Genomic DNA, 14,693 nt, shown 5'->3' on the forward strand with positions numbered 1-14,693 from the left:
CACAATGGGAGAAAGTATCCAATAAGGGTTTAAATTCCAGAATATATTTTTTTAAATCTTGAAACTAAATAACAAAAATACAAACAACCCAATTTAAAAATGGGCAAAAGAAGGGCAGTGCGACAGCAGCTCAGTGGCAGAATTCTTGCCTGCCATGCCGGAGACCCAGGTTTGATTCTCTGTGACTGCCCTTGTTAAAAAAAAAAAAAAAAGGGCAAAAGATTTAAATAAACATTTCTCCAAAGAAGATCTATGAATGGCAAAAAAAAGCATATGAAAAGTTGCTTAACATCATTAGTCATTAGTGAAATGCAAATTAAAACCACAATAAGATACCATTTCACACCCAGTACAATGGCTATTAAAAGAACTGAAAATTGCAAGTGTTGGAGAGGATGTAGAGAAACAGAACACTATTTATTGTTGATCAGAATGCTAAATGGTGCAACCACTGTGGAAGACAGCTCAGTAGTTTTACAATAAGTTAAAAATAGAATTACCATCTGACCTAGTGTCCTAGTTTGCTAGCTGCCAGAATGCAATATAACAGAAACAGAATGGCTTTTAAAAAGGGGAAGTTGCAAGTTCACAGTTTTAAGGCCATGAAATGTCCAAATTAAAGCAGGTCTACAAAAACATCCAAATAAAGGCACCAACAAGAGGTTACCTTCATTTAAGAAAGGCCGATAAAGTTTAGGGTTTCTTTCTCAACTGGAAAGGCACATGGCAAACATGGCGACATCTGCTACCTTTCTTTCCAGGCTTCTTGTTTCATGAAGCAACCCCAGGGGTGTATTCCTTCTTCATCTCCAAAGGTTTCTCGCTGCATGGGTTCTATGGTTCTAGTCACTTTCTTTCTCTCCAAAATGCTTCCTTTTTTAAAGGAGTCCAGTAAACTAATCAAGACCCACCTGGAATGGGTGGAGTCACAACTCCATGGAAGCCATCTCATCAAATGTTACCACCCACAATCGGGTGAGCACATCTCCATGGGAACAATCAAAAAGCTCCCAGCCAGCAATATTGAATTAGGATTAAAGGACATGGCTTCTCTGGAGCCCACCACAGATTCAAACCTGACACCTGGCAATCCCACTTCTACATACAGAATTTAATAGTTGAAATAGGCACTTGAACAGATATTTGCACACCAATGTTCATAATGGTCATTCACAATTGACAAATGGTGGAAGCAACCCAAGTGTCCATCAACCAATGAACAGATAAATAAAATGTGTGTGCATATATGTACATATCATATAGTGTGTGTGTGTGTATATATATATATATATATATTAGCCAGCCACTCAAAGAACAAATATTATATTATATTATTGATATGAAATAAATAGAATGAATAAATTCATAGTCAGTGTCTAGAATCTAGGTTGGGACTGGGATGGAGATAGGGAATGGAGAGCTAATGCTTAAATTGTACAGTGTTTCTATTTGAAATCATGGAAAAGTGTTGATACCAAACAGTGGTGATGGTGATGATGGTGGCACAACATTGTGCACCTAATTAACAGCACTGAATGTGGTTAAAAGGGAAAATTTTAACCACATGTATATATGTACTAGAACAATTTTTTTAAAAAAAGCCATAGGACTGTACAACTCAAACAGTGAACCCTAGTGTAAACCATGGTCTATAGTTCACAGTACAATTATAGGAATGACACTAATGCAAGGTGTTAATAGGGTGCTACATGGGAACACTGTATTTCATGCATCACTTTTCTTCACATCTACAACTTCTCTAATTAAAAACAATTTTTAAAGGTTAAGATGGGCTATATCTATACTCTACTACTAAACCTTAAAAAATCAAATGGAGCACAACATTATGTAGAGTGTGATATTCATTTCCAAAAGAAGAGAAACAGGAAACCCAGAATTCTATATGTGTGTATATGTAATCACACATACACAAGAAAGGAAGGAAGAAAAGAAAGAAGGAGGGAGGGACAAGGGGAGGAAGGGAGGGAGGGAGGAAATGGGGTAAATATTTCAACCAACCACACCCTCTATCCTCAACTTAATGGAATGTGGATATTTTAACATCACCATACAAAAATTGGACACATGAAAGGTGACCAATACTATGCAGGAAAACATTTGCCTGTACTTTATGGGTTCCCCTCTGAGGATTACAAGATCCATTTATCTCAAAAAAATGAGATGCCCAAAAGCTTCACAGGTGCTCTCCTGGAAGGGAGGCAACATGCAAAAGAGAAGCATGTGTATCTATTTGAAAAATATGGGCATCAGGGAAACTCAGACTGCATATACACTGTTTAAAAGGTGAGAAGCAAACGTGCTTGACTTCAATTTCTTTATAGTCATCAGCTCTACATTTATTTATTTTTCGATCTGGATACTGTTGAATACATAAAGAGTAGGGGCTGATTAAAAGGTAAATGACACTTTTTTCCATAATATTTAAAGAAGTGTGCTGATCCCATAAGAACAGTTCCATTTAAGTTCTGCATTCTACGATTAAATTGAACTACTGAGATATTCCAAACATGCAGAATATGTTCTGAAAATTTTATAATTATGTATAATGTAGACATTTTGTTTACATGTAGAAAGGATTATATAGAAGATTAAGCATAAAGATTGCAATAATGAAACCAGTGTAACCTTTTAACAACAAAGGCATTTCAATTTCAAGAACAGCATGAAAACTGATGTAGAAACTGCGGTCTATGTAATCATGTCACTGAGGCAAACTTTTGAAGATCAAGTGCTCGCTTATGGTCAGCCACAGCTTCCTCAATCAGTCCTATTTTACCACGAACTTCTGCTCTAAGGGTATATGCCGCAGCATTGTTAGGCTGCAAAGACAGGGCTGCAAAAGAGAAAAATAAATTTCAAAATATGTTTCATGCTAGCACTCAAAAGTCATTGCATTTTTTTAAATAAAAATGTTGTAATGCAAAAACTTAATTTGAAAAAATTTTTCTTCAAGTGTCATTATTTAGTTAAACTAAAAATAGTGGATCTTTCTAAAAAAACTAACTTGGGGAAATGCAGAAAAAAATCTTTCTCTGAAATTCTGCCATTATTTGTGCATGGTGTCCTATTAATTTTCTATCTCAGCTTATCAAAGCCTTAAATTAAGATCTTACATAAAGGAATCTATATTAATTACATTAAAGATATGATACCTAAAAATCATAATTCTCAAATAAGTTTTGCTAGGCAAATAGATCTGATGATTTTCTTCTTTTGTAATCTAAAAGCAAACACATCACCTACTATTATGTTAGCAGAAATTACAAAAAAAAATACCTTTACTGAGGTCTTCCTCTGCTATTTCATATTCTTTTAAATAGCAGTAGAAGTTTGCTCTGTTAAAATATAATGCAGCCCAAAAGGGACAGCTTTCAATTGCATTTGCAAAATCTTCTTTGGCTTCTTCAAATTTCCTTAAAAGTGTATTTGTAATAGCTCTATTCATGAGAATGCATTCATTTTCTGGATCAAACTTCAGAGCCTTTGAGAAGTAATCATTGGCCTATAAAACATGAAGATAATGATCATTTGAATATATTTTAATATATAGCAATTTAAAACACTTTTAAATTAAAATAACGGCCAGTGGTGTACCAAAGGGAGCAGTGGAAGCATTCCATCCCAGATACAGACAAAAAGAAGGTGCACTGTCTGCAGAAAATGTATAAAGCAATAATAAAAACTGACTCAAAGTCTGCTTCTTACTGTCACCATGTGTCAGCAATTCTACGCAATGTCAGTGATAAAATGCTCTTCCTTACTGGATTGAAATGCTCCCACTATCCCACTTCCCCCCCACACTCACATCCCTGTAACCACCAGAAGAAGTAAATTTAGCAGAGAAGATGCCCACACCAAGAAGATAAAATATAAGTCAGAAAAATAACACTTTGCATACAAAAACAGAGACATTAAGAGCTAAAGTGATAAATGAATTTTCTAAATAAGGATTTAAACCATACCAAAGGGATAAAAACTTGGTTTTATTATGAAAAACATAAGCAAGGAAGAGAGGAAGGGGAAGGCAAGAAATCAGCTTTTTCAGAAGATCAAAAACTCTAGATTATTCATAACTCATCATGAAGTTGGAAAGGACCCTCAAAGCGTGTTTGCAGGACAGTGCTAGAGTGTTGGTCTGAAAACCATTTGCCACAGATCTACAAAAAGGTAAGTACAGAAATTAAGAGTAAATGACTTGTAACTTCTATAGCATTTTGACATTGCTATTACATTCAAGTACATGACCATTTTTTTTCAAAACCCCATCTCAGCTAAGAGAAAAAATTCAGTAAAACTCCAAAAATGTGCATAACTTTTAGCAATGTAATTTCCTATTATAGCATCCAAAATATATTAGTTAGGAAATGAAACCCTATACAATGAATGAGTATGGGAAGTGTTAACCATAGATCAATTAGAGGACAAACACACCTACCTCAATGGATGACCCTGGTATTTTTTAAATAATTGATCTCATGCCTTTATGTCTACAATTAATTAGAAAGCAACCAGCTATTTTTCAAAATTGCCTCTAGTTCCTGATTATAAACTAGGTCACCTACATAAAAAAGTACATATGTTCCTTTCTCTTACAGTAAGACACATAGCTCATCTAAATGTAGTTTAAAATCATTAAGTTACAAATTAAAGGGAAAAGAAGCCAGAATGCACACATATTTTAGCCCTGTAGAGATTATTATTTAATCTGTTGAAGGACTCTTCTCCTGACTCTAAAACTTCCTCCTAGTCTAGTTAGAAATAAAATAGAGGAGTAAATTGAAGCCATTTTCTCCACAAAGAGTCCCAGAGCACAGTGGAATAGCTAACTAGCTATGCTTAAAGTCTGCTTGTTCCTAGAGGGAGTGTGCACTGAGAAATCCAAGCATCCAGTACATCAGGATGCAATGGAAAATATTTTAGATGGCAAACTAAAAGGTCTGCAATGCGGTGGAAATAGAGCCATGCATTTCATTTTTAAAAAAGGATCAAACCACATTTTAGGTCTAGTTAAATGAAGTCATGTACAAACCCTATGGGCCATACGGGATACCCACAGGTTTTTCAAAGACAAATTTAAAATGGATCTTAAACATCTATGGAAATAGGACACCGAACTGGGCACTTTGTCTTAGTCTCATTAGCCAATTATACAACCCAAGAAAGCACTTGCTGGGACCCCGTCTGAGAGTGGTTTGAGATTGAATTGACCTTGGCTTATCAGCCTGGGAAAAGTTAGCTTCCCAGCTGTCCACTGAGATCTGAGCTAGAATAATTCATGTTTTAAAAAGTCTACCTTTTCTATAAAAGTTTTTCTTAGTAAGTTTAATTTTTCAGAAACCTAAGACTTCCAGATTGATCCTATACCAGATAGTTCCTGAAACCCAGAGGTACGGGTCTCTCCAAGAACCTCAAGAGTTTCATTCTTCCACCCCATAAGGTCAACACAAAGAAGTTAAAAAGGTCTTTACCTAGATATCCCTGAAGATTGAGAGAAGAATCAAATGAGAGGGAGGAGGTGTAACTGAGAAATTAGGATTTAACAAATGGCTGTGACAACTGGCTCATTACATAAATATTTCTTTTTAGAACCTAGTATTTTAGAATAGCCAAATGGAAATAATGAAGTTGTTGAATTGTAATCAAGTAGCCCTGGTCTTTGATAATGATCGTAAAACTATATTGAAAAAAAAAAAGTGTACTTTAGTTAACTATGTCCCAGCATCTGGCTTCACTACTGAAGTCAACCAGGCTAATCAGAGGTCAGTGAGCTGTTGAAGGTTATTATCTAAATTTGGATGGGGAAAGGCTAAATTAAGGCAATAGCAGAGGGAGCAAAATGGAGGGGAACATTAGAGAAAAATCGAAGAAGGAAAATTGACAGGACTTGATGACTGATTCAATGAAGGCAATGAGGAAGAAAGAGCCATAGTTGATTTTGATGTTTTTACTCAGGGAACATTATAGAACATGTTATTTTGAATTGAGAGAGGGTTTGCATGAAGAAGAGCTGGATTGTAGGTAGGGGATATGAGGATCAATTCATTCTGGGTTTAATGCGTTTGTAATATATTTAGTTTTAGTGCCCGGTGAATAAATATTGGTTAGGAACTCAGAAGAAAGATGTAGACTGACAAGTAGTGCAAACCATGGGAATAGATGAACTTTCTGAAAAAAAGTAATACAAGGAGAAGAGGGCAAAGCATTTAGGGTTCCTGACCCTAAAGAGCTTACATTCAAATTGGAATGAGAAGGTAAGAGATCATTGCACAAATAATTGTAGAATGACAAAAGCAATATTGGATCTGTACAGCAATAATTATATACAAAGCAGCAGAAATCAAGATCTCACTTTAATTTTCTAATCACAAACCTCAAAGTAGTACTCGAAATTTTCTTGTAACTCTACTACCCTCACCTAATATATTCACTTTCCGCCTCCCCAAAGCAATTGTTTCACACCATCTCTTTCTCTTCAAAACTCCTGCCCCCCCCAACTCCTGTCCCTCATCTCCACTCTTAACTGCTGACTGATATTCATATTTCACAGAGAAAATAACATCAATAGGTAGGAATGCCTACTATCTGTCTACATTGAGGCCATATCCCCTTCTTTCCCTCACGATATAATGGATGGCAGATCCTGCTCTTCTCAAAGGCTACTGTACAACTTCTGAACTCTAACCCCATCAAATTCTCAAAGATTCTGCTCCTAATTATCCCCAGCACTTTCTCTCCTGCAACAATTTCTCCCTTACTGCTAAATCCTCATTGACAAAGGAGTCCATATCATTCATCTTGAAAACAACAAAAACCTGTTACCCCACAGACCCTCCAGCTATCACCCCCATTTAATTTCTCTTCTTCCCAGCCAGATTTCTGGAATACGTTGCCTGTAGTCATTGTCTCTAACTCTTCAGTTCTTGTTCTCTCCACAGCCCTTTCCATTCAAGCCTCTGCCTCCACTGCTTCTCCAACAACTTTCTTTCCAAAGTGATCAGCAACCTTATTCACACCCCTCCTACTTGAACTCTAAGCAGAATGTGAGCTTTTCTTCTTTTTTAAAGCACGCTATTCTCTAGATGATACCATCTTCCCTTGCTTTGCTTCCCATCATCCTGGCTGAATCTTTCCTTCTCCTTTCTGGCACCTCCTCTCTGCCAACTTCTAAACATCCATGTTATCCCAGGGCTTGCTCCTTAATAAGCCCCTTTACCACAACATCAGATGGAGCCAACTTGGAAATAGCCCATCATTGTGTTTACCACAAGAATTCCTACTTTGAGTCCAGAGAAAAATTTTATCTAATCCAAAGAAGAGTAACAGAAAAGTAATTTCCCTGCCTTCATTGTAAACACAAAATGAAAAATAACAGCTTGACTTTCAGAAAGATAATAAAAACTCAGAAAAAAAAAAGTATTGCTATAAGGCAGATGGAAATAATAATATAAAATTTCAAAAGAAACTAGAAAAATGCGAAGGAAGCAATCATAGCTAAGAAAAATAAATCAGAAATAAAGGTCCACAGAGGATAATAGATATCTCAAAAAAAAAAAAGTAAAGATATGACACAGGCATAAGAAAAGCAAAGAAAAGGAAAAATATTAGAGATAAAAAGTATTCAAGAAAAAGTTATAGGTATATAGATGTCAAAGGACACTCAACATATGTATAATTGTGATTCCCAATGTAAACAAAAAACAAAAACTATTACTCAACGAAAGTTTTCTGTAATCTACATATTGAAAATACATAACCAACAAAATTGGCCCCAAAGACATATCTTGGTAAAACCTTTTACTTAAAAAAAAACTTCCATCATTCTGATGAAAAGAACAAGTCACTTAGAAGGAAAATCAGTTTTGCGTCAAGTTTCTTGACAACAACATATAACACCAGAAAACTGGTGCAACACCAACAGACACTCAAGAAAAGAAAAAGCCAAGAATTTTAAACCCAACCACGCTGTCCTAAAGGTATAAAGGCTGCAGACAAACAACCATGTACACGCAAAAAAATCAAACAATACTGTTCTCATGAGCCCCTCCTAAGAGCTCTACTAGAAGACTAATTTCCAACCAATAGATTATTTATTGAAAGGGGGATGTTGGCCTAAAGCCTGCTAATCAGAATTGAATGTATTAAAATGGGGAACTAAGACTAAACGGTGCAAAAAAAGGAGCAAAATATTATGTAAAACTTAAATCCTCTGGCAATGCAGGAAAAATTGAAACAAAAAAATGCGAGAGACAGTGGAAAGTAAATTGACACAATGAACTGACAAAATCAGTTCAAGCATATTTCAGAACACAAATACAAACATTTTCAAAAAGAGAGAATACTATTAACTAAAGTTGAATAGTGAATGAAAGGAAGGAGATCTGGGGGAGACAGTAAAAGAGTAATTTTATTGTTGCTATAGTAGAGGAACTAAAGAAATGAAGAACTAAAGGTACATTATTTACAGGTATTTTTATAAAGATAATCACTTAGAGCAAAATTACAAATCTTCCCAAATATCAGAAAAATTGTGAAAAAAATTCAATGAAAATGGACCACAGAATAGCATGTTTTAAAAAACAAACATAATATAAAATACTAAGCTAAGATCAAACATTTTGATCATACCAAAATGTGAATGGGTTTAACTACCTATTAAAAGAAAATATTTTCAAACTGGATTTTAAAGCAAAATATAAATCCATATTGTATGAAAGAAACACACCTAAAATAATGGTTTCTAAACACTGAAATAAAAAGAAGAGCAAAGGAATATCAGACAAAAGCAAACCAAAAGAAATCAAAGATGATGATCTTCATATCAGATAAAATAGAATTTGTTCCAAAAGGCATTATAAGAAGCAAAGGAGGGCATTTTGATGCTGAAAACTACAATTTACAATGTGTATACAACAGTTGCTAATATTTATGTATAAAATGATGCAAAAGAAATTTTCATAAAGCAGAAACTACAAGAGATATAAAGAGAAATATATAGGAACCCACTAATAATAGAATACTTGAATAAACCTTTATCAGTCAAACATAAACCAAGTGAAAAATGGATTCAGATTGATAAAAAATAATTAATAAGAAAACCTTATAAACATACGTTTATTACTATATTCCCATAGTAGAAAACTTCTTTGGAAAGACCCATGGAGTATTCCAAAAAAGTTGCCATATACTAGACCACATTAAAACTCAATAAAGATTGGGCTCCGGTGGCTCAGTAGGCAGAGTTCTTGCTGAGGCAGGCTAGAATAGGGAGAGAAGGGAAAGAGAGAAAACCATGAAGGAGCCCTTGAACAAGGACTGTTAATCAAGGTCAGCAGGTCAGGTCTGGTACAAATGCCCCGCCCGGGGCTATGCACTTACAGGAAGCAGCAGCCAATATGTCTAAAGCCAAATGACACCAATCTCAATGAGTCACTTTTTGAGAAGGGTGGAACCAAATGACCCAACAAATGCACTGTCCACCACCAGGGAGAGGGGAAGGAAGAAGAAAGAGCCCTGAACAAGGAAGGGGGTATGTGGGTGTGGAATAAGTAAAGCTAATCCATTAAAGCAAGTGGCCCCACATTGCCTACTGCCTCTCACCCTCCATCTTCCTTTACTTGTGAGAGTGCCCACATGCTCCTTTTCTTTGCATGTGTGCTTAATACATTTCTAAAGTGCCTTATTATTATTATTTTTGCATGGGCAGGCACCAGGAATTGAACCTGGGTCTCTGGCATTGCAGGCAAGACTCTGCCTGCTGAGCCACATTGGCCCACCCCTTAATAAGTGTCTTACCTACTTGCCCCAAAAAAAAAAAAAAAAAAAATGAAAGCATTACAATAAACGAAGTAAGAACAAAACAAAGCACAACAAGGTAAACTGAAGGAAAACAGAATAAAAGATTGAATATAGACAAATAGCAGAAATTTTAATATTAAGATTTTGAATCATATTATGCTGGTGTGAAAAGGTTTTTGTACCTTAGAAAAGCCATGTTTTAATCCTAATCAACCTTGTGGGACCAACGGTTTCTTCTAATCCCCATTCAGTAATGTAAATTGGAAATTTTAATTAGATTATCTCCATGGAGATGTGACTCACTCAAGAGTGGGTGCTAGACTGGATTAGGTAAAGACATGTCTCCACCCATTCTATGCAGGTCTGAATGTTTACTGGAATCCTGTAAAAGAGAAAGCATTTTGGAGAAAGTTGGAGATTCAGAGAGAGCAGAAAAGAATGACATAGCCACCAGAAGCAGAGTCCACCAGCGAGCAACCTTTGAAGATGAGGAAGGAAAAATGCCTCCTGGGGAGCTTCATGAAATAGGAAGCCAGGAGAGAAAGCTAGCAGATGATGTCGCGTTCACCATGTGTCCTTCCAGATGAGAGAGAAACCCTGAACTTCATTGGCCTTCTTGAATCAAGGTATCTTTCCCTGGATGCCTTAGATTGGACATTTCTATAGACTTGCTTTAATTGGAACATTTTCTAGGCAACTGTACACTAGAAACTTATTAAATTCCCCCTTTTAAAAGCCATTCCATCTCTGGTATATTGCATTCTGGCAGCTAGCAAACTAGCTAGTACACATTATGCAGTTCAAATAAAATAAATTAAAAATATATATATCATCTATTAATCCAACACTTATTTCAGAGATTATGATTGAGGTCCAAAGATGTTAAGAAATCAGACAGAGCAGAACTAAACCCCAGTTCTCCTTATACCTGTTAGGTTCCCACAAAACCAGATCTAAAACCCAGATCTTCTTACTCCTAAGGGTTCATGTGACTGAAATTAGAAAAGGTAGAATTAAGAAAGGTAGATCATCACATCAAGAAGGAGGGTGTTAAAGGAAATCTTGGATTTGGTTAAGTCAGGGTAAGGAGCAGAGGATTCCATGCTGGAAAGCTGGTGACAACGTCACCAGAGGAAGGCAATGCTGATACTTGGGGAAGCAGAAGTGAGTATTTACTGGACAAAAGTTGAATAGCTGATGGCGACGAGAAGAATAAATCCATAGAAACGTAAACATTTCATAAATAATTCTAAACATTTTTGAGAGCGAAAACATTGCTTTTCTTAAAAGAAGAGCTAATGATGTTGGTGTATCCGGATATAAGAGTTACGTTTTGAAACCATACATAACAAAGATGCATTTCATGTCAAAAAGAAAATGTTAAGGAAAATACATTACCTGGGAAAACTGCCTATGGTGAAAGTAGATATTTCCTGCATTAAAGTAAGCCAGCGCATACTTCGGATTTAAAGAAATTGCCGCTTGATAGTCTTTCATTGCATTCTGTCGTTGACCCATAAACTCATGAATCACACCACGATTTGTTAAGAATTCTGCTGTAGTATTGATCTGCAATATAATAGTATGAGAATTTAGCATCTGGAAATAGTACTTATCTCCAATTTCATGTCTGCAAAAATGAACATTATGAAATCTATCTTGGGGGAAATGAGTAATTTTATAGCACAGGTAAAACCCCCTCTAGAAAAAACATTGTCAGAAGGACTCTGCATGAAGTTGGTTCAATGTCAACACATTATTGATTTGGTTGTAATAAACAAATAATCTTAGTGCTTTACTCAGTCCCTTTCTAAGAAATAGATATGGGGAATAGTTTATCTGTTTTGTTATGCTAAATTAGAGAAGAATTAATTGAAGGGTTAACATTTTATTTGTCTTATGCAGTAGCAATTATCCTTTTCCTCATCTTAAACATCATAATACCTACTCAAATCTACCAAAACAAAATCCAAGATTCAAGTTCTAGAAGAAAAGAAGATTTTTCTGTCATCTTTTCAAAACAGGCTACTTTTATTTGCCATTTCATTACAGCTTTGTTCTTTTTTTTACTTCCTTCAAACAGAGAACATTATTCCATGAAACTATTAACTGCATAGTTTATAAAACAAATCAGGAATTTGTTTTAAATGCATTTAGGTTTACAAAATTGGCAAGCCATAGGAACTCTTTACCCTAAGAATCACCTGGAGGAAGAAATAATTTTCTCCACAAGTCACTTAAAAAAAGGCAACAGAGAACTTCCAACTTGAACCCATTTATAGGTGGTATTAATTTATATTAATGAAAAGATAATCTAAGTGGACTTTTACCTTTATGGCAGCATTAATATCCTGAATTGCAGCAAAATTGTTACCCATCTGAAGACAGACCACAGCTCTTCCTTCATAAGCTAGATAGCTCTTTGGATCAAGTTCTTTGGTAATGGTAAAGTGGTTCCAAGCTTTCTGGAATTTTCCTTGGACCTACAACAATTTTTCATTTACATGAAGTAGGAAATAGTCCATAACATGACAGATGTTTATAATTCTAACTGACTCAGTCAAATAAAACTTTTAGTAACGGTATATTTGTATTGTCCTAAATCTAAGATATTTTAAACAAGAAAGCAAACTGTACTGTGTGCGCATTCAATTGGCAAATTACCTTTGAGTATCTATGTTGAAATTTCAATTAACTAAAATAAATTTCATTGTCAGAGTCATTTCACACCAATTTTGGTCAAGAAAATCATACCTACCATGTGAAATACCGAACTTTTGACAGTGGCCACAAAATTCACAGTGGGCTCCACACACATAGGCAGGAATTCTATTTATCTTTCCAGACACTGAATCTCCAGTGTTTGGCACATAATAAAATAAATACGTGTTGAATGAGTTAATGGTGCAAAACATATTTTGATAAATCATAGTAGCATCTGGTATTTAAGGATCACTATACATTTTCAATGGAAAATGCATGCAAATCTATCAAGCATCCATTTATACCAAGTTCAGTGCTAGCTGGAAAAATTAAAAGAGGTTAGGAGAAGAAAATTGTTAGCAGAATGAGGTCAGAGTGTTTCCTAGAGAACACCAGCTAGCAACTAAGTAGGGACCTCACCACAGGAAGACACTGACTTGATAGACTGAGTATGGTCCAAGGTCTGTCCTTCATTCTTATGGGTTAAAACCCAAGCTTCCAGAATCTCAGAAGCTGACCCCTTTAACCAAGCTGAGTCCAGTGATTCTAACATAAAGCTAATAAAAAATATAACCAGTAACAGAACTAGACACTAGTCTTTGACCAGCAAATCTTCTCCTTCTGGATAAATGAAATCATCACAAGGTCATTTGATAAATAAGGAATCAGGCAAATTGAGATTAGGTTATTAGAATATTAGGCTGCAAACAGCCTCAAAATAAGATTTTAGTTGTCATCGCTGCTGACCTTATCTGTTTTGCTCATTTCTACATTGGGGGAATGTGTAAGTATTTGGTGTAGAACCATCACTCTTTCCCCTGGACAGAACTTTGGATAGGCCTCTATTACCTTCCTTTTTCAGTGCCTCCTTTCTTGATTCAATCCTAATTTATAAGGTTTTCAATCCTCTTTCAGACTGATACTTATCCAGTGGGGTCTTGATAATCATGCAGATCTCATGTCATTACTCTGATTAGTACAATTCACATTTTTAAGTGGCCTACAAGGCCTTCAACTCCAGCCCTTGGTCATTCTCTAGCTTCACCTCACACCACTCTCCCCTTCTCCATGATATTCCATCCACTTAGGCCCTCTGTCTCCTTCTCACAAGACTTTCTAATACTCTGTTTCCTGTCTGGAACACTGTGTCCTATCCTAAAGCCCTACTCCTGACTAATTACTATTCTTTCATACCTTAACTTAAATATTACTTTCTCAGGAAGCCTTCTCTGGTCCCCTAAACAAAGCTAAGTCCCCTAGCTATAAGTTGTCCTAATACCCAACTTTTGTTGCACTTATCATGCTTATTCATAATTATTCATATGATTATTTGATGCCCATCTCTTCATTAGATAGTAAATCTTCAAGGAGCCTTGTTCACTGCTCAATCCCTGAGTAACAGCAGTTCCTGTCTTATAGTAGGTGCTCAATAAAATCCCTGTTGAAGGCAATGAATGTTGATGTTAACACATTTCACTGGACTGCAATCAGCTATAGCTGGTCTGAGAGAGTCATCCTGTCTCTTTAAATTTACCTTGAAAATTTCTATGGTGATCCAATAAAAGTTAAATTTATGTTTAACACTCAGAGGCAATCTTATTTCCTTTATTAACAAGTTCTTGGGCATACTTCACTATAATCACCAATCCCAACACCACTTACAATATATTTGGTCTCAGATCACCCAAATTTAAATGAAACAAAAGTCAACTTAAACAGCTGATTGTTAATGGAAATTTTTGCAATAATAATAATGTAAACACACCCTTTGCGCATTATTTAACATTGTCACTATTAAAAGGGATAAAAAGATGATTTAAGCTTGCTCAGACACATTTCATGGCAATTATGGTACATTTAGCACTTTGCTCCAAGAATGTAACTACATCTTTTATTAGTGCAAATTAATGCAAATAATTTGGTGAATTAAGAAATTTCAGGGCATGGGTCAGATCAGAGTGTTCCAGAAATCACTCTGAGACCAGACTGGCAACTAACAAAACAGTACTCAGTTTTTCATCTTGCTTGGAAGGGCAGATGTCTTGCATCTTTTCTCAGCATGTTCTAATTCATTCCATCTGGAAGATGACATGAATTCAGGAGTCTCTATTCAGTGGCTGTCTGATCCATCACATGACTGGAGCCCACTACTAAACTTTCATACATTGTTTATT

The 14,693-nt window shown here is 35.7% G+C and overlaps 1 protein-coding gene across 7 annotated transcripts in view; it reads right to left on the reverse strand.

Annotated features, from left to right (window-relative positions):
- Positions 1 to 2,352: 2,352 nt before the first annotated feature.
- The window catches only part of TTC6 (tetratricopeptide repeat domain 6), a 292,851-nt gene continuing 280,510 nt past the window's right edge, over positions 2,353 to 14,693 (reverse strand). For all 7 annotated transcript variants that reach the window (XM_077126904.1, XM_077126903.1, XM_077126902.1 and 4 more), the window contains 4 exons: positions 12,147 to 12,299; positions 11,215 to 11,385; positions 3,298 to 3,523; positions 2,353 to 2,854 (listed from right to left, as the gene is read on the reverse strand). In XM_077126904.1, coding sequence (XP_076983019.1) covers positions 2,718 to 2,854; positions 3,298 to 3,523; positions 11,215 to 11,385; positions 12,147 to 12,299 — 687 coding nt within the window. In that variant the 3' untranslated portion in view covers positions 2,353 to 2,717. The remainder of the gene's footprint in view (positions 2,855 to 3,297; positions 3,524 to 11,214; positions 11,386 to 12,146; positions 12,300 to 14,693) is intronic.

The sequence above is a fragment of the Tamandua tetradactyla genome, chromosome 14 (genome assembly GCF_023851605.1).
Source record: "Tamandua tetradactyla isolate mTamTet1 chromosome 14, mTamTet1.pri, whole genome shotgun sequence".
Taxonomy (NCBI): Eukaryota; Metazoa; Chordata; class Mammalia; order Pilosa; family Myrmecophagidae; genus Tamandua; species Tamandua tetradactyla.